Here is a 20,233-nt window from a genome sequence, read left to right as displayed (position 1 = left end):
GGGGCACTGATTTCAGTGGGTGAGTGAGTGAATGAGGAGTTGCGCCAGTAGAAGCAATTAGGGTGATTCCTCTGTAACTTCCTGAGAAAGTTCAGGAAGACCTTCGTATAACTTTCATTAGAAATGCTGTTTTATCATACTTAATATTTCTTGGGAAGTGCTAGAATAGGATAACCAGGGTTCAGACTATCCTGTGTATCTTTCTGGGTAAGAAAATGTAGACCTTATCAGTAAAATGGGGGAGGTCTGAGTAAGAAAAAGTAGACTCTAATAGAGAAATTAGAGAGGTTTCCGAAAGGGCATTGAGTCCTAGAGCAATGAATGTCATTATGGTTGATCATTGGCAAATTGCACACAATATACCTCAAATTGCTGCTATACATGGTAAGAAGAGAGAAATGCGCATATCACAATCGTTTTTCATTTTAAGAGTATTTTTTCCTCTGTATCTTTAGAGAAGCTGCTCTTGGAGTTTGTATTCAGCGTATTAAGCTGTGAATGTGTTTGTTTTGTGGCTTGTTTGTTGTGTTTGTTTTTGTTTGTTGTTTTATTTTTTTTTCCCTAGACCCTTAAGTAATTCTATGGAATTCTTGTGATTTTAATAGTTGAGAATATTGGTTAATTTCTGACACCTAGCCAATGCCTTTTCTTCTAGCATATAGCCATGAATCATGAGGGTTTAGGTTATGTTCTGTTACAGCAGACATCATGCAGGAATGGAAGTTCAGGCGTACAGTTTAACCATAAATAAGTCATTAATATTTTCATAACAGCCCTAATTCCAAGGCTTCATAGTCTCATTTTTTGACTATTCATCTTTTTAGAAACACTTACAGATTTTTAATTTTTGTGCTATGCTTTCGTTATGGTTTCAAAATTGGTCATGCACACTCCAAACATTGATTGAGATCCCAGCCGTGTTTAACCAAGAAGTGGGGAATCTGACATTTGTGTCAATGTTAAATGTCAGTGAGGTTGGTTTACTTCCATGTACTCTTACACTGTTTTTTCACATTTTCTTATTTGCTCTACTTAACCTTTTAGAATGGTCTTTCATTGGTTCATTTACAGGCAGTGCTAAAGGTTTTCTTTTTACTCATTTTTCATACTTGTTTTCTTGAGACTCCTGCAATCCATATTAAGACAGTTTGATCTTGTCTCTTCATGTGGCAAGCCTATTTTTTGAGGTTTATTTGCTTCTGCTTTCAAGTAAAAGCACCTGGTCACTTCAAATTAGAAAATAAGGGCCCAGGCTTTTAGATGTAAAGGTTTTGAAGACTTGTGCTCCTAGATAGCACAACAGAGGATAACACTACCATAATAAACTGCAGTTTGAATTGTTTTGTAAACCTGTCTCTGAGCTTCATGAACAGCAATATACAACATACCTCTATAAAAATATGTATAGCCTACTGCTAACTAGAGTCACATGCAGAGATTTGAATTTGCTTCAGCCTTGAAGTTGTTGGAAACAGTTCTTTTAGCATGAACAGTTAAATTGTGAGGAGTTTAAATCCAAAGATTAATATTTTTTTTTCAGTTTCTGTAACTAGCAAGTGTGGAATATTTTTATGGAGCATTCAGCTGACAATACTTTTATTTGAGGTTTGTGGTTCAATGTGGATTTTTTTTTTTTATAGCCTTGAGTAAATGAGCACAAATTCAGTTGATTAAAGTTTTGTGATTGATGTCTTTAACTGAATTTTTTATTAAGTTTTCCAGACCTAGAATGTAAACCTCGGTTTGGGATTTTCTATAGATTGAGCTTTGCATTTTCTTTTTCTCTTTAGCATTTTTCCACAAAAAAAGCAGAGATTGGGAAAACACCAAAGGAAGTTCAGGTCTCATATCTGTGGAAGTCATGAGAACTTGATGTTCTGAGCTAGCACGTGTTTCAGGTGTTAGAGAAAAGTTCTATTTGAAACAGATGCCTGTTCTTTTTTGATTGCACAGGTAGCTATTTCTGCCCTCTACCTTGAACTTTAGAAGCCTGTAGCTCCTCTCACGTAAATGTTTTTCTCCTAAAGCTTGTAAACTGTGATTTACTACTTCTTTTTTTGCATCTCCAGAGTGCACTTTCTGACTGAAGTGTACAGCCTGTTTTCTGCTTTGTCCAAGTGCTGTCTTTCAGACCTTCCAGGACAGTTCAGAATTGTATTGTCATTTAAAACAAATATGCTGCCCTTAAACTTTTGCCTTCATGCACAACAGTCTTTTTATTCCTCCCTTTGATTATAACCTGGTGTGTTCAGACAGATCAGGTTTTAATCTGTATATTCTAATTGAAAAACTTTTTTGTGTTGTGCCGAAAACTGAGCTATACTAAATTTCTGCAACTTCTGATGCTGAAACAAGAATTATTTAAAATCCACCCTTTACTCTTGGGTCTGTATTTGGATTCATTGACACAGGCCACTGCGTAGTTTGTTTTATGAACTGTTAATATTTTTGTGTGGATTAAAGGTGGTGAACTAGAACCTGTAGGCTCTGGTCATCCTAAAATCCAGCCGAAGAAAGTAATGGAAGTTTACTGGTCAACTAGAGGGCAAATAAAAGACAAAGAAGATCGTGAACAACAAAGATCTGAAAAATTAACATGACAATTGGCACCACTACTGATACCCAGTAGGCACCAAAATACATTTTCCAGATTGCTGAAGAAATCACATGCATCACATTTTAAATTTTGGAATCTTCCCAGTTCAAAGCTCCTGTAGTGATGCTGATTAGCAGCACCTTTATTTGAGAAAATAGAAATAGGGCAAATACTAGAAATTTGGAGAGTAGAGAACTGTGTTTCAGCTTTATGGCTGAAAATTTGATGCAAAAAGTGAGTTCTACAAAGCTTCAGAATTTTCTTCTCATTTCATTGAAAATAAATCTTGCATTAAAGTCTCATTTTAAGTTGTTAGACCTGCAGGCAAGGGGAGAATGTCAGTAAAGAAAGTAGGGGCCATGCTGGGCAAATTTGAAAAACATTAAATTGTGCTTCGTTATTCTGTTTGTCACATCTGTCTATCTGTGCTGGTAGATCAGGATGAAAGGAATTAAAAAGAAATAAAATCAATTCTTTGCAATCGAAGCATTTTAGAGAAATAACATTTGGACAAAAGATAAGTAACATTTACTCTGAAAGAAAAAAAAAGCAAGCAGTGAATCAATCACCCCTTGCTTTGGAGGGAGGTCATGTTTTGTCTTGGGGAGGGGAGGGTAACACTCCTTTCATTGTGCAGTGCAGCTGCAGGCAAATAAAATGCAAGTTGTAGTGTCTGAACATAGCAGTGGTTTTTGGCAGCTCCCCATGCACTACGTGATAACTGACCTGTGATAGAGGAAGAACAAAGATTATTTTTTATTTTTATTTATTTATTTATGTTTTTTGTGTGTGGCTGTGCTTATTTGTTCAGCTAATATTTGGGAAGACAACAAACACAATTTTCCTCCTCTTTTCGATAAGCAGCATTGACTTTCTTCAGAGGAAATAAATGCCCTCTGCTTTGAAAAAGCTTAGAAATCAAGTGTCTTATGGTTAATCGTAAGAAATACTGTGTGGCAGGAGAAGGGGTCTGCAAATGGATTTTATAACTCAGTTGTTTAAAATCAGTCGTAATCATAGTTACTGCAACTGCTGTGTTGGGTTAATATTTGTAAGTTTTGTACTGTTTATACTTTAGAGATTATTTTCTTTCCATTCCCTCCTCTGTGAAGTAGATTTACTTCCCAGAGCAGCTCTTCTGCTTGGCTTGAACCCTGAAGAGATGACAGAGCACAGAGAAGGAACTGCATTTTCAAACATTTAATTCAGTTTATGGTAGTTTTGTCTTCCTTGGTGTGACCTTGAACTTGCCTACCAGGTGAATGAATATGTAGTTTTCTAAGAATTAATATAATGCAGGATGGACTTTTAGATATCTCTTTGAGACTCTCTACAATGACATTTAGTGCTTAAAAATCCTATACCATGGGTGATGGCCTGTTGAAACCTGCAGCACGTATCTGAGTCTCTGGTTGTGCAGGCTATACAGGAAAGAACAAAGTAAGACTGTCCCAACAAAGATGGTCCAGGTGGACATTTACGAAGTGGGTGAACATATATCCTCTTATTTAAGACTGGATAAATTTTGGCCTTTGTGATATATCTGTGGGCAAGCTTATTCTCTGCTTTTCATATGCTCAAATCGTAAACATCTAGGGAGGAGTAACATACAGTTCTCCAGGATCATATTAGTCAGCTTATCAGCCCAGCTTTTGCATGGAGATAGAAGGAGGATATGCTGGACTTTTGTTCAGCTAGGACTGACAAAATAGCAACTTCTCTTCAGGAACTCTGTGGCTTAACAAGCAGTGCAAATACAAGAGTATTTCTGTAAATATCACTCTCAGAAACAGACATACTTCTGCTCCTTTGACTCTAAGTCTCAAGGCATGCCACAAAAAAGACCTAACATCCCCACAGGCTTATGCCAGCTTCTTTATTGAAACTGACAGACATGACCTCAAAGATGTGTCCTTGAGGGTCATGGGGGACTTGTCCCTCCGTGTCCCTGAAGGGACAGCAGACCTCTTCTGCTGCTGCTTTTTCTTTTGACCTTTCTGTTGCAGGCTTGTCGACTACCACTGAACATAACAACAGACTTGAAATCTGAGGCTTTTAGAAATTGCCAGAAACAGTTCTGTCTTGTGTCTCCAAGGTGCTAGAGTCCCTTCTCTTCTCAGGAATATCCTCTCAGACCTACTTTACTATGTGGGATGGGATTTTTAGGTAGGAGTATTATCTTCAGTTAGAGTAATAGCTTTTAATCCTTCATCTCTATCAAAATACCACTAGATGAAACCTTGGGGTAGGAAAGAAAGTGCCAAAGATGACTGTAGAGGCTTGCCATTTGTGAGTTCAAATTCAACATAATTAGCCTGTGAGGTTTTTTCCCTTTCTTGCCATTCAGGAAGGAGATCAGTTGTTTAATTTCCACTTGGGAAATGAGGATACAACACAGAATTCTATTTTCATTTTACAGTGATTCCTGATCACTTTGGAAATAGGATTCTTACCCTTCCATTTTGACTTTCCACTTCTCTCAGAATCCATTGAGATTTTTTAGAGTAACAGCAGTGCAGCTCAGATGTCATGGTGTATCTTTTTTTTTCTTCTGTGAGTGTATGGCTAACAAAACATTATTAGGGCAGGAGAATACTTCCATTTCTTCGTGCCACTTTTCAACTCTGATAGTTTAGTTTTAAAGGTGAATGATTAACAGAGAGATCCTAGAGTTATTATAGCAACACCAGGCTGTGTCACAGCAGGATCCCTTCCCTCTCAGGAGAGGTGTTAACTTGTGAGATCTCTCCTTTTTCAATTCTTTCTGAGCCATATAATAACACATATTTTTCTGGTATGGAGTATGGGTCCTAAAAAGTCCACAAGCTTAGCTTCAGATGGTATTTTCAGTGGCAGATATTCATAGTTTACAAGAGCTGGAAGAGGCGATACTGTGTTCATCAGGGACTGACCCAAGAAACACACTTTTGCCTAATCTGGATCAGTCATGGCAGATGCCTTGGAGCTTGAAGTGCACTCCAGTATTCTCACTGTAAGGGCTTTTGTTTCTAAAGCAAAACACATTTCACAGCTCTAAGTCGGGTGCAGTTATGGCCCTCACCAGTGAGTAGTACATAGCCTATAGTTCTGTTTAGGTTATAGTAAACAGTATATGATGACTTGTATTACTTTGTGAAATAGGATTGAATAGGGCTGCAGAAGAATCACTTTTATTAAACTTCAGAGCAGTGAAATCTGTGAGTGAATTTACTCATACGTACCTAACATGCACTTGAAGATTGTTTAGTAAATTATGTGGGACATGTAAACTAGTGGAGGAGGCGCAAGTTAAATTTGGAAAATTAATTTTACACAAAACAGGTTTTATGCTATCACAGTATTTTTAGAGCATAATTATGGCTACCAATACAGCAGCTATGTTGGAGAAACCTACTGGATTAAAAACGCAAACCACCCCCTGTGTCTTCCTGTATTATAGATTATATTTTGTAAATGGAGAATATACTGCTTTGTTTTTATATAATCCCTTCTTTTACTTGCAGCATTTTGTGATACCACAATAAAAATAAAAACATCTGGATCATATGTAGCATATGTACCTATATCCCCAGATGTATGGTAATATTCTTTTAAAAAATCCAGTGTTGTTCTAACATGTGCAAAAGATAGCAAGCCAATTTCTTAGTTTGAGATCCAATAGTGTAATGAACATTGTCTCAGTTTATATTGATCTTAGAAAAGAATCTTTTGCCTTTAGTAACTGAAGTTTGGTGTTTTGTTTTTTTTTGTTTCCTGAAGTAATGAATATCCACTCCTCCTTTTAGATAAATAGGTTCAAATGAAGAAGGAAAACAGGACTGTGATGTTAACAATGTTAGTTCTGTAGTTCAGCTATTGTAGCTGTCTTAGCGTACGGTTTTACACTGATACATATTGCTGCAATAGTGTCACATATGATTGATGGCGCTAGTGAAGTTACAATGAAACTCCATTGGAGTTTCTGGTATTACTTGTGCTCCAGCATTCCAGAAAACTGAAACCGTAATGCAGCAAATCTGTCATATATGGAAGTAGTCTTCTGGGGTTTTTTTTAGTATCCCTCAAACAGGAACCATGATTTTGGTATTATGTCCTTCTTGTGCCTTGAGATAACCTCTTGACTGGCAAGATAGAACATTACTCATAGGTAGTGGGACTGACAAATTCTGGTTTCTCGAAGGGATCTGGGAAAACAGCCAACTGTGGGGCCTCTTGGCTTCATTATAAATTAAATGTGTAGTTTTTCTGGCAAGATAAAGCTAATAAGCTTTGTTGGTGTACTGTTATACTAGACAAATACAAAGTTCCCTATGATTGAAGAGGCAGGAAAAGCAAGGGCGTATGCCATTTTTGAGGTTGCTTACATCAGTCTTCCTCACATGGCTTTTCATTGCTCTCTGGGTTGTAAGAATTCACAATATCCAATGCTTTGGTCACCAGGCTTCCAGGCGTTTTCTGCCCCTGAGGGGATTGTCTGAGCTGTGTCTGGAACAGACATTAGTGATTTTGTTAGCCAATTCAGGGATCTTCACTAGAACAAGGAAGGAGTAATATTTCAGTTTAAATCAATAATTTCCTGGATTCAGGAGTGAATTTTGAATCCACTAGGCTAGAGAGTCTTACAGGCTGAGTCTCTGCACAGCATTTATACAGTCATTATGACTGTCATAAGGCACAAGTATATGAATAGCTCTCAAGCCTGTGATTTCACTTATCCAGAGGATAAGAAAACTGGTCAGTATGGAGTACTGTCACCAGGAGAAACTGAGATCACCTTGTCCCAGAATAGCATTCATTTGATAATTAGGATGCTCCTCTGCATGATGAAGAGCTTACATACCTTCCGGCAAAGGTGGCTGGAGGACAGTTTTAAATACAGAACTTCTGGATAAAGAGGACCACTCTCTGACCCTTCCAGCCTGTATTTTCAGTAGAGATTAGAATGTTGATTTGCCTAAAGCCATCTGTGCTATAAAATGGGAAAGAATATCACCAAAAAATGGCAGTAGTTTAATGTATTGGCTTCTTAAATATTTTTAAGGGATTTTATTTGAAAGTTAGAATATTTTTTCACCTATCACTGTGTGTTCTGAAGTAATTCTGTGAGAGCAGTGATAGCTAAATACTGAAGAACATACACATTCATTCTCTCTTGTGTTCAGTATTTACAGTATGACTTCCTAATCCCTTCTTATTCATCATTCCGTATCCTTCGTAGAAGAATGAAATGGGACAATCACAGTTCACTGGGCATGTTTTACACTGGGATTAGAAGCATCTCTCCTTTCCAGAGCTCTTGTAAGTGGTTTAGAGGCAGTTTTAGCTTACAGTATTTCTTTGATCATTTTAATAAATCAATGAATTGGAGAAAGTAATTCAGTGTCTGAATCCAAATCTTATTTAAAATCTTTGTTCAAGTTGTACAGCCTTCTGCTTGAGTGATTGTAAATGGTAATGTAAATGGAGTTTAGTTTGCTGTGAGGATTTACTTTATAGTCAACATTAAATCCCATGTGGGTCTGCCTCAACATTTGGTCTTTTCTGCTCTCTGGTTCCCATTCTTGGGTATCTCAGTGCTGTGATGACTTAAGCGTTTTCTTTCTTCATGTCTTTTCTTGTTACCCTTTCTTTCTGTAATGAGGGTATGATACATAGCACTGTACCCTATGTATCTAAGCAGGGATGTGTCAGTAGTTATTGTGTCCTTATTCTGTGTAGAACCAAATCAAAATCTAAAGCAAGTCAGGAAAACAGCATCAATATTTCTGACTATCTTAGATTAAGTTGCCTTAGAATGAAGAGTGTTTGTTTCACAATAAGCAGTGAAACACTGTACTTGGTTTATCCAAGTAAAGAAGTTTATTTTAAAATATAGTAAGTTTTTCACTTGACACTTTCTAAATTTCATATAACCTTGTGAAGCTCGAGCTATCCTAAAAGCAGTGTCACAACTTTTTAGTTTTATTCTGCTTCTTACAAAACAGAATATCAGATCTAAGTTAACATTTACTGGTTCCATTTTTCTTTTTTTTTTCCTTGCTTTATCAGTGTTCCACAATGATTTAGTTTTGGTTTTCCTTATTTTGAACGTTTGGGAACCATCAACATGAAAATATTGTAAATTATAGTTTCAGTATTTTTTCTATAATGAACTTTCCTAAGTCAAATCTGTGCATATTTATTGACAAAGTCTTTTCTGGGACTTGGAACAAGAGTGAGCAAATGTCTGCAAAACAGTTGGGCTTTTTAATCCATTTGTATTTAGTAGGTCTTGGGAGTAAAACTTTAGAAAACATAGTCACACAGATTGCTTCATTATGTCAGGACACTGCCGAAAAGTAGAATTAGCTTGATGTTATTCTGCATGGTTAGGCCGGGATTTCAACAAAATGGATGTTATAGTGAAATAAATTAGCAGATGATTTCAGTTACGGTTCTCAGTATAAGTGACATTTCAACATATATTAAATAAATGAGTAATATTTAAACTTTGTGTTTCATTGAAGAAGAGAAGCAGAGTCTAAATGAATTTGGTTTGCTATTTATGATAGCAGTATTCTACTTTGAATTACTTAGGTGAATTAAAGTATTGCTCTTAAGTTAGAACCAACAAACTATCTTAACAAACAATTCAGGCTGCAGTCTTGGTGGTGGATAATGGATACATTCTCTTGCCTGATGAATGCCAGCAAAACCAAGGGGATACTCAGTGAAGCTTTAAGATAAAAAAAAATAGAGATTTTTTTTATGGATTACATAATTAACCATATGTACTTAACCAACTGGCTCTCATATTGCCAAAATGAATCTCTTATTGACCACCTTTTATAATTTAGTTATTTAATTGCATTTTCAGAAAGTATTACCCATTCACATTAAAACCTGTATGCTTTGAGACATAATCTGGATCAGCAGGTTGAAAAAAGTGCTTTCCCTGCGCCTCTCGCCTCAAAACCCTCTTTTATTGGCCAGTGTCCACGATAGGATTTTACAATTCAAAGAATCTGCTTTTGACTAGGTTAGGCTATTGATATTATAGAACCTCCTCAGAATGAAGCAATTTATTAAATTTAGCTGCTTTACAGTTGTCTAATGATGTGAGTCATTGCTAATGCATAATTTTTTCTAGGCAAATGCTTTGGAACTGAGATAACGCTTAAGAACATACGCATTAGCTCTCCTGAAAATGCGAATTTCAGGTTGCTTACCAACTCAAAAATTAGTCTTCAGTCTTGGGGTCCTAATTTATTCCCTGGCCCCAACTGGCACCTCCTTAGAAGCTTGTGAGGAAAATGTCTCTCAGTATCAGTTTTTCAGAAACAGCTAACTTTGGTAATAGGATTGTTAGAAGGTTTGAAGGAAACTCGAGCTACTAGCAGGACAGAAGGATTGCAAACATGATAGTAATATTCTAGGAATATGATTTGAAACGTGGTTTACATACTGTTTTTTATAGGGAATTTAACAGTACAGAAAATATTCTTTACTTTTTGGAAGATACTATAATTACAGTTCATTTTATGGTGACTTCTTGTTTGTTCTATTTTGCAGTGATCTGTCAGCAAACTGATGCTACCAGAGAATGATTAGGTATGCAAAAGAAAGCAGGAAAAGGAATCAAAGGGATAGGAATAAATGTCCTTAGAGATTATTTATGTAAACATTGATGAACTATTTTTCTGGCTGATACAAATCTACTTGCTGGACACCTTTGTATGAAAAAGCAATGGGAAGAGTCTTTTGGATCAGTGTCAATCGTTTGTTGCTCCTTAACCAAAGATACAAAATAAGTAACTGTCTATACAAGTTAAGTCAGTTTTTGTTGTAGCAGCAATTCTTCCCACATAACATTCTTTTCTCAAATCAACCTTGCAACAAGACGTGTTATGCCTGAAGCTTCAGCATTCATTCAGCTTCTGCCCATTGTTGCTAGTCTTGCAAAATTAACCTTTAAAATGAATATCAAAAACATCACTTTCAGTCTAATTATTCAGTATGGTAATAGGAAAGATATTCAGTCATGTTAGTGGCTTTATTTCACTGGGGGCTTTAAAAGTGAGATACCCAATGAGATACCATTTTAACCTTATATTGGAGGTTCAAATGGAGCCTAACACATACAAAAGATCAAATTTTCTTCTGTCCATGTAGTGGTGAGCTGAACATCCCCCAGGAATTTGTTTGTGCTAAACTAAACATAGATTTTTTGCAGTTCATGCAGGAGAACTGTAGTGATACCTTTGCAGGATCTGCAGTAGAAAGACAGTTATAAGGCTGAGGTTTTCAGTGTGACATTTGTAAAAATGAAGCTTAATCTTATAAAAGTGACCACTAATATCTGCTTGTAGGTTTTCACTATGGTCTCCAAAAATAACATCCAGAAAGATGGTAATATTTACAAATCCAGTAGTATACCTCTCTTGCACAGTCACTCGGGACTAAAGGTGACCTCTCATTAACGCATTTTAGGAACAAAATTTCTTTAATTCTAGATCCATCTCAGTTTCTAGAGTAAACATCTTACCCCTTCTTCTGAAGCAACCATTCATTATGTCAGATGCAACAATGTCTGTTGTAACTGTTATGTTCTCCTCCTGATTTTGATGCAAACCCACCTTTCTCAGCTTCTCAAATACTGTGGGATTTTAGCAAAATTAAGTGTGGCTGTAGGCTATCAAGTTTTTATTGGCTATTATATATATCTATATATGAATTTTAGAAATACATTTTACATATATTTTTCAAATAATATGTATGGATTGTTTTTTCTTTCACCACTTTATTCCTTTTACAAGTCAAACTTGTAAACTCAAAAGAGTAGCAAGAAGAAAATTGAAAGTTGGAAATGAAACATTAATGCAATTAATTCTGTTACAACCCAAATGATGTTTGATTAAAAATATATATTTTGAAGGAGGATAAAGGTTCTTTTCCAATAACACGGTGGGAGGAGGAAAAAGATTGAATGACAAGTTCATAAACCCACTTCATTTATTCTAATTCAGAAGTCATTGGTACAATAGAAATCATTTTCCAAGTATTCAATGTCCATACAGCCTAGGGCTGACGATGGTTCTGCAGAAGGATGTGGCATGATATGAAGGTTCTACTTGTAACCTCTAACTAGAGGAATATGGGAATCTAGTGGCTTTGATGGGCATTAAACTAGACATGTCTCATTTAAATCCTTGGGCTGTTTCTAATTTGCATGTGCTTGGGGTGAGGTTGGTATTTGCAAAAAGTAGAATGCTTCCTTGCCCTTGGAACAGAATGCCACAGGAAACTTCTCTTGCCTCTGCTCCCATGCTTCAGGGCTGGAAGACAAAATAATTAGTTCCATGCAACTAGGAATAAATCACCCAGGTTGAAACATGATAGTACCTGACAACTGGTAATGTTGGAAAAAAGATTTCAGTGAACCATTATTGATAGGAAATTGGCATGCAGAGCCGATGATTCCAGTGTATGTATGTGTACCTTTACAGTAAGCTTAGTCTTGTAAATTTAGCTGTAGATTGCTGTCTTTCCCCAGTGAAATATGTATATATGGCACGAATAAAGATTGTTAAAAATCTAATAATAGTATATATATATATATTTTTTTTCCTTTTTGGAAAGATGGTACAGTAATATATATCTTCCATAGGTTTGTAGAACATTTCAGAGGACATATGTCATCTTCTGAATATTTAAAGACTAAACAGTGCTTGTTCCATCCTAATCCCTTTATGCTTTTCAGAGGGCTTGGAGATTCCATTGCATTTTATTTCATCTCCTTTTGGGGAGAAAAGAAAGATCCTAGTTTGGTTGTCTGCTTTATTTTTAGCAGTTATTTGAGAATTTGTTCAGAATTACTTTTTTTTTTGTAGGAAGAAAGGATGGTAAAATGTCATTATTATGTGGGTTTTTTTTTTTAAAGGATTGTCAAACTACTTGCAAGGATGTAAGAGTGAAATTCTCTATTAACTATATGGACAAAGTGTAGGCTATTCTTTGTTTTCTTCTTCAGATTATATAATTTTGGAGTGCCTATAGTTTAGTTATTTGTTACAGTGGTGCAGGTTTTGGAGAAAACTGGAATAAAGGCTACTATTTTTTTGTTGATTGTGATTTCATAAGGAAACTTTGCATGCATTATTATACAGATGTTTCAGTTTTGATGACGCATTGTGCAAGTTCCAGTTTTCTGTAGTTTAAAAATCATGCCCTTGTTTGGGGACTGTCAGTTATCTGACCCTGCAAAAGGCATAGTTGTTGGTAGAGTGTTTTTTTTAGGTAGTGTCTACCTATTGGTATGGCTTAGAACATTTAATTGTACCTTCTGTTCCCTGGATGATAACAAACCCCCCTGTTTATTACTCCAGATGGAAAAGTATGCACTTAGACTGAAAGAATAGACAGGTTCGTACTTCCTACACAATACACCTTATTAATTTTTTTGTTATTATATTATCTTTGTGTACAGGAGGGTGCAGTTGCAAGGGGAAGATGCAACAGTCATATATAGTCTTATTGTACAGCTATCATCTTACTCTGGTCACAGTAAACAGTGTTACTCAAACATGAAAAGTATGCTTTGCTTGTGCAAATGGTTGTGCTGCCTTGGCAAGCATTTTAATATCTGCCAAAGCTGAATTACTTAGCTGTCTCTTGTGTGTGGTTTGCTCACAGCAGAAAGTCACTGCAGTATCCCCTCTTCAGCCAGTTGGAGCCTTTGCGAGAGCATTTCGCCTCCAGAAGTAAACATGAGTCTAAGAATAGCTCAGCCTTCTTTGTAGTATATTTTCATGGTTGGCTGTCTAAACAGCCAGCCTGTCTAGACAGCTGACGACACTGAAAGCTCCTAAGGTCAAAAGCAGCCACATGGGCTACTCCTGGGGATGTTACCCCTTGATAGCTGTACATGTGTACACTAGAACTCTTTGGTCAGAATGAATAGGGATCTTTCTGAGGCTCCATGGGCTACAAGAGTGTGTTACTAAGGCATTAAATAATAGATATGAATTATAAAGAAGGAATTTTCAGTTCTTGTCATTATTTCTGACTCGCATGGTATGGCACTGATTATGGTGTTTTGGTGCTCTTCAAAATTTGTCTTGTAGTGTCATTTGTGTTGCACCCAAATCTAAATTTTGAGCATAATAGAGACCTATGAGTTTTTTCTAATAGAAACTAACGATGAAGATAAACCAGAATCAATTTCAGTTCATTCTTTAAAGAACAACAAAAAAACTTTATGTAGTTGTTCTGCTATTAGTAATGCATAGATTGTGTACATAGCTGGATGTAAGTTTACACATGCTTGCATAAGAGAAATAAAAAAACTGGCATGAAGGATCTTATATCAGAAGGCTCCTCCTATGGCCGTGGGTTACAGAGGAATGTTAGCAAGGGATTCCCTGAATTAGGTTGTTCTTTCTCCTAACTTCCACTTGTAACACATCTACCATTATTTGTGACCAGATGTTCAGCCTTCTGCGAAATCTTTTGCATTTATCATTGCGGATCTAGACCATTTTCTAAGTTCCAGATGTAATTTTAATAGAGATTAAAAAAAAGTAGTAGTGCATGTGTCTAAATAACCATTTGCTCTGTAATCACAGCAGCTCAGTTTTTTCCAATATTGAAGGGTCGAACCTGGGGATAGTTGCTGTATTTCGACTAACAAAGGAGCTGCTCACTGCAGTTCCACAGGTGAAGCAAAAAAGGCTAGTTAGTGCATTCAGTTTACAAATACTGGACTAGACAGCCTACGGGGTTGTCTGGTTACGTTATTTCTTACAAATGTCTTTGAAAGAATATCTTTCTACAAGTGTTTTGCAGATAGATACACCATTTTATGATGTATGTTTGCTGATACAAGAAAAACTTGTCAACAACAACAAAAAGGAATCAACTGAGAAATCTGTATGTGGTTTAGTCCTTTGCTGATAAATTTGTTTTCAACAGGTTACCATAATGTAAATGGGTGTGTTTCTTGTGATGTGTATGTATGCGTAAAATGGGTTTAGCATTAGGTCTTCTCAGTCTGTCAAAAGATATATTCAGAACTCATATAATGGATCGAATTCTACACCTGCAGAAAATGCGGCTAATATGTTTTCTACTCGGGGGATGGTCCTTTGTGTTAGTCCATCATACAGCAAATTACCATGTAAGATGAAAAAAGCCACATGCCAGTACAGTAAGGAGTATGACAGTACCAAAGGAAATACTTAAAATAATACTTCTTTGCAACTTCTTAATTATTAAGTGCCGTTTTTGGTTTACATTTACAGTAATGTTTTTCTCAGTTTTTCCTTTTATATTGTTAATACATTGATCATCCTTCAGTCATGCAGTGCCCAGCATTCTCAGAAATGAGGAATAATACTCTTTTCTTTCTGTTTTTCTTGTGAATATTATTTAGACTTTCTTGCTCTGAATTCTTTGCTGATTATCAGAAAGGTTACTGATTCCTTATTAATATTTGATGGTTTTGGTGCATAGCTTGATGTTTTGATGTAGGATTACAGGAACTAGGCCCTTGCCCAATTCCTTTGCTTTAATAATATTTTTAAGAGTTTACGCTCCTAAAATGATTTTGCATGCTTTTGCTTGCTCTTGTCTTAAAATTTGTTCCTGCTCTTTAAGATTGAAAATCTACAAGAACAGTTAAGAGACAAGGAGAAGCAAATGAGCAGCTTAAAGGATCGAGTGAAATCCTTGCAGGCTGATACCACAAATACTGACACTGCCTTGACTACGCTGGAAGAAGCACTTGCAGAAAAAGTGAGTATAGAAAGCCTAATCCCTTCCTTCGAAAGCTCCTTCTACTAATAAAAGCCTGCTTTTCCGTGTGTTTTCTGGGCTCTATACAAGACATCTCTAGTACTAAGCCTCAGTGACATCCTTTGCCGACTGAGGGATGAGTGTGGAGGCTGCCGCGGTGGGTCCCTCAATAGAGGGCACTGCAGGATATCCATAGAGCTAGCCCGGGATACTGCCCCCCGCCCCTGGTACCATGAGCTGGGCAGGAAGGCAGAGCTGAGCCACAGCCTATCGCTCTGGTCATTAGCTACTTATCATTTTGTGTGGTGGTGGAAGAGCTTGATGTTCTCACAGTCATCTCTTTACATGGTGCATCTTTGGTATGATTGTGGAATACCTTACAGTTCAACTGTAGATTCTTCTGCTTTTTGCCCTTTCTTTCCTGCCTTCCTGCCTTCTTCTTTGCTCAGATATTTTAAGAATAAATTAATTTTTCAAGTTTGTTGTGTGAAATGGAGTTTTAATTCACAATACTGAATTAAAATGAGCAGTTATCCTGATAACTAACATTTCTTTATGCTTGTTCAACTCTCAGGAGACAGATGACTGAGGGAATAGCCTTGTCTATTCTGTTTTAGTGGGGCAACCTTTTGGATCTACTATATATTTTTTTCTTGATTCCCAGAGAACCAGGGTCGCAGTTCCTTTAGACTGTCAGATTCTATAAATATAAAGCTGTGGTAGAGCCTTCCTGACATTGGGGGATTCACTTGCATCCCTTCAGATTACAAGATAACTAAAGCTCTGTTGATATCTGCTGTACTGGAAAGTTATTTTACTGCCCTTTCTTACTGTATATTGGTCCTGGTGTCACATATGCACTACAGCTCTTTTTCTGAGTAGAACCACAGACTTAACCTTCCATTTTGGCAAAACAAGATTTAAGTAAGGAAACAATATATAATGTATCCTGGTCTAAGTTAATTTTGATTATCAGAACCAGATAAATTGTGTTGGACTGTTAACAGTACGTTGAAATTTCAGAGATACAGAAAGCCTGGTATTTCTTAGCAATAAATCCATAGATTTCTCAAGTTTCCTCCTTTTTGTTTTATAATCATAAGAAAAAGAAAATGGCAGTGGTCTAGTGGGGAGGTGTCCTTGCCCATGGCAGGAGGGGTGGAACTAGATGATATTAAGGTCCTTTCCAACCCTAACCATTCTATGATATCCTACATTCCTCCTCATCTACAGTATGTATGAATTGTTGTGACACGAAGTCTTAAATGTTGAACTTAGAAGGATTTTCTTCACAGAGTGCTTTCTTTTTTTAGGAAAGGACCATTGAGCGCCTAAAGGAGCAGCGTGACAGAGATGAACGAGAAAAACAGGAAGAGATCGACAACTACAAAAAAGACATTAAGGACCTGAAAGAGAGAGTCAGCATTTTACAAGGAGATCTCACAGAGAAAGAGGTTGACCAGCAGGATAAATCTGTTGTGTTAGAATTGTTTGTTGTATATGTGTGTCTTATGTTTGAGGTGAAGAAAACCGTTCCTTTATAGTAGTGGTCCTTCAACAAGTATATCTGGTAAAATAGATTGTTTGAGACATTTTCCAGGCATAAACATTTCAGAACCACCTGTTTATGGATAGCACACAGTCCCCTTTGCAGCAGTTAATCATGTTAGTAGCAAATGAGCAGCGCTCAGTGATAGCATTTGCCGAAGGTCTGCTTATAGGCAGCTGAAGGCAGAGAACAAGCTTGTTTCTGTCTAAATATAGGGAGGAAAGGACAGAGGCTGGTCAATGCTGCAGGTGCTAAAAGCATGCAGATAATGTTTATTCCTTTATGCAGACAGTATAGCTAGTTCTTTTGACTCTGAGAAGTGTTCTGTTTTGATAATTAAATTGCTTGTTGGTAATGAGCCAGTTGGTTAGAGAAATTAACCTAATTGTGTTAGAGAAATATAAACATTCTCTGTTCCTCTCTTGGAGTTGTAACATTCAAATTTACTTACTGTCTTTTTCAAAACGCAATCGAAGTAGAGCAATACAAAAGAAAAAGCTTGTATCCAGGAAGTGCTAAGATTTTGTCTACGTGAAAGGCAACATTTGACAGGAAAAAAACATTAAAAAGGTTCACAAAGCAAGAAGTTGAGATGTCTTTTGGTGGTAGGTAGCATGAATCAGTTTCACCCCATAGCAGCAGTATATAGAAAAGCTTTGAACAGTCAGTTTTAGATACAAAAGCCAAATCAGCTATGCGTGTATGATTTTTAAATAGCATTTTAATTAAAACCAGATTTTCTTAAACATGACTGAAATATGAAACGCAAATTCCCATTTACAAAATCTTCCATCTTTTAAAAATTTTTTTAAAATTAATTTAAACGAGATTTTATTCTGATCCTGAAAACCTGAATTAAATCAAGCTGTCTTAAATCAGGCCATGAACATCCTGACAAAATACATTGTTCAAAGTTGGGACCTGAACACAATATGAAGGGATAGGAAGAAAATAAAGATCAAAAAAGAAACTAGTTATTGCACATCAAGCATATTTACTTGATAGTTATTTTACATCTTTTATTTTAGTCATCATTACTGGACCTGAAGGAACATGCTTCATCCTTAGCTTCATCAGGACTGAAGAAAGATTCCAGACTCAAGACACTAGAAATTGCATTGGAACAGAAAAAGGAAGAGTGTTTGAAGATGGAAACTCAGTTGAAGAAGGTAATCTCACTTCATATTTAAATATGTGGTGTAAACATTCAGTGTTGGACAAATTTGCCATGTCTACATAGAAAACTTTGGGTCTCAAGTTTGAATTCTGTGAATTGGTTTTCAGCAAGAACTGTGAAGTTGTGTCCATACTACAAGATAAGCCTGTCAGAAAGTAGCTTTCAGACACTGGTGCTAATTTTGGATGTCATTTACATGCAATAAAAGCGCTGTTGATTTATTTACTAGGAATTAAATACTTAGTATGCTTCACTACAGTTCATAACAGTAATGGTGCCATTAAGCTGGTGTAACAGCTGAAAAATTAGCAGCTGTATATTTCACATATAAATTATCAATGTTTGTAGGTGTTAACGTGATAAATTCCGAAGCATGATTGGCGCAGCCCATAAGTATGCATAAAATCAAATGAAAAGAATGTATCACCCGTGAAGTGTGTGATCTTTTGTTTTAATCTCATTGCCAGTTGCAGCTGATACACTGCTAGGAATTTGCTGTTCAGAAAGTAATATTCTATTACAAGCAAATTAATTCATTTGAACAGAATCTTTGGGTTATGTCTGCATTGCAAGCCTTTATTTTGTCTCAGAGTAGCATTAATACTACACTGTTTAGAGGAGCATTAATTTGGTTTTAACTGATTTTAAAAGAGCAGATGGTGAAGAAAGCACAAAACACGCCAATTGAAATAGTGATAACACTTCTATTTATAAAAACGGAACAAGACAAAAAGCAACATGATTTCTTAAAGAAACTTGTGTCTTGGATTGTGGTGTTCTAGCTGTTTCTTTACATCTACCCAGTAAAAGGAGGAGTGCCCATGCGGTAGTTTGGAACTCTGTCCTAGTTCCTCAAATTAATGTGGGAACAAATTTTGAGTCACCAGTTAAGACCTGTTTAGGATTTCTGTTGTGTGGGTACAAGGTGGGTGTTAATGCACCTGAGAACTCTGTGTAAGTGAAATTTACACACATACTTGTATCTAGACACATGATTGTCCTTCTTTTTATTTCTGTTACACAAAAGAAACAGTTCTGTTATTCAGCATCAACAAAGTACAGCAGCAAGAAAAGGTAGTTGTGTACATTTAAGTAGTCTCACAGGCTGTTTTCAGTGTAGCGTAGAGCAGGTATTTCAGAAGTCCTAAAGGACCCTTTAGTTTGAATTCTCTGTCATGAATTGCAGTTTCGCCATTTGTCAGTGTGTTACTAGTAATTGAAGAATACATTGTAGCTAAGATTTGCCAGAGATTGTTATAGCAATTGGATGATAGTTTGTAGGTAGACAACTACAGGGGAGAACATTGTTACAGTTACTCTAATTTAAAAAAAAAAAAAAGTTACTAACTGGGAGAGCACATAACAAATAGGTTATGAAAAACCAGTTGTGGAAATTCAATCAATTAGGGAATATGTCTGTATATTTAGCATTTGTTAATGTACTGCTTTCTGCTGCTCCCCCTGAGATCACTTACCTCACTATAAGCAGTGAGTATATCAGTAGTTTAAGTGGGTGTGGAGGTTGACAAAAATCTAGTCAAGCATTGCTGGCTAAAAGACGAACATGCAGTTAATTTGTACTATGATGACAGCTCTTCGTTATAATTCCTTTAGGGCCTACCTCTGCTTATTCCATTTCAGAGAGGATTATGCTTAATAGCTAGTATCCAGGAACATTGCATAAGGACACTGAGCCACTTCATAAGACCATATATTTTTGTAATCTGATACCTTTTTTTTTTTTTCCCCCAAGAGGTAATTAAGCGAGTGACCCTTTTCATGAGGGTTAAAATGGGTAAATAGCTCAAACGTTAAGAGCACTATTAACTGTACAGGACAGCTATGGAGCAAATAACTGTATTCCTAATTTGGTTCTGAGAAAAATAATGAGTGTAAATTCATTGCATTGTACATACAAATAGATTTGCATCTTCCAATCCAAAGAAGTTCTCAAAATAATTCAGTCAGGATAGTTTCAGTTTTACAAGCAAAGAAAGTTGATAGCATGCCATTACCTATGTGCATACAAAGCCCTTCCATAGTACTCTGGATATCTGGTCCTCTGCTTCAAGCATCATTGCTTATTAGGGCATTTGGACCATTGTTTCCTGTGCAGAGACCCTAAAGTGATCTCTCACAT

The 20,233-nt window shown here is 36.4% G+C and overlaps 1 protein-coding gene across 3 annotated transcripts in view; it reads left to right on the top strand.

Annotated features, from left to right (window-relative positions):
* ERC1 (ELKS/RAB6-interacting/CAST family member 1) overlaps window positions 1-20,233 on the top strand; it is a 295,399-nt gene that overhangs the window by 88,907 nt on the left and 186,259 nt on the right. For all 3 annotated transcript variants that reach the window (XM_061444782.1, XM_061444783.1, XM_061444784.1), the window contains 3 exons: window positions 15,230-15,367; window positions 16,681-16,821; window positions 17,945-18,085. In XM_061444782.1, coding sequence (XP_061300766.1) covers window positions 15,230-15,367; window positions 16,681-16,821; window positions 17,945-18,085 — 420 coding nt within the window. The remainder of the gene's footprint in view (window positions 1-15,229; window positions 15,368-16,680; window positions 16,822-17,944; window positions 18,086-20,233) is intronic.

The sequence above is a fragment of the Pezoporus flaviventris genome, unplaced genomic scaffold (genome assembly GCF_033815535.1).
Source record: "Pezoporus flaviventris isolate CSIRO_AGI_PZ_B2104156 unplaced genomic scaffold, CSIRO_AGI_Pfla_v1 ptg000002l, whole genome shotgun sequence".
Classification (NCBI taxonomy): Eukaryota; Metazoa; Chordata; class Aves; order Psittaciformes; family Psittacidae; genus Pezoporus; species Pezoporus flaviventris.
The sequence above is the reverse complement of the archived record's forward strand: the minus strand, read 5'-3'. Positions and strand labels throughout refer to the sequence as shown.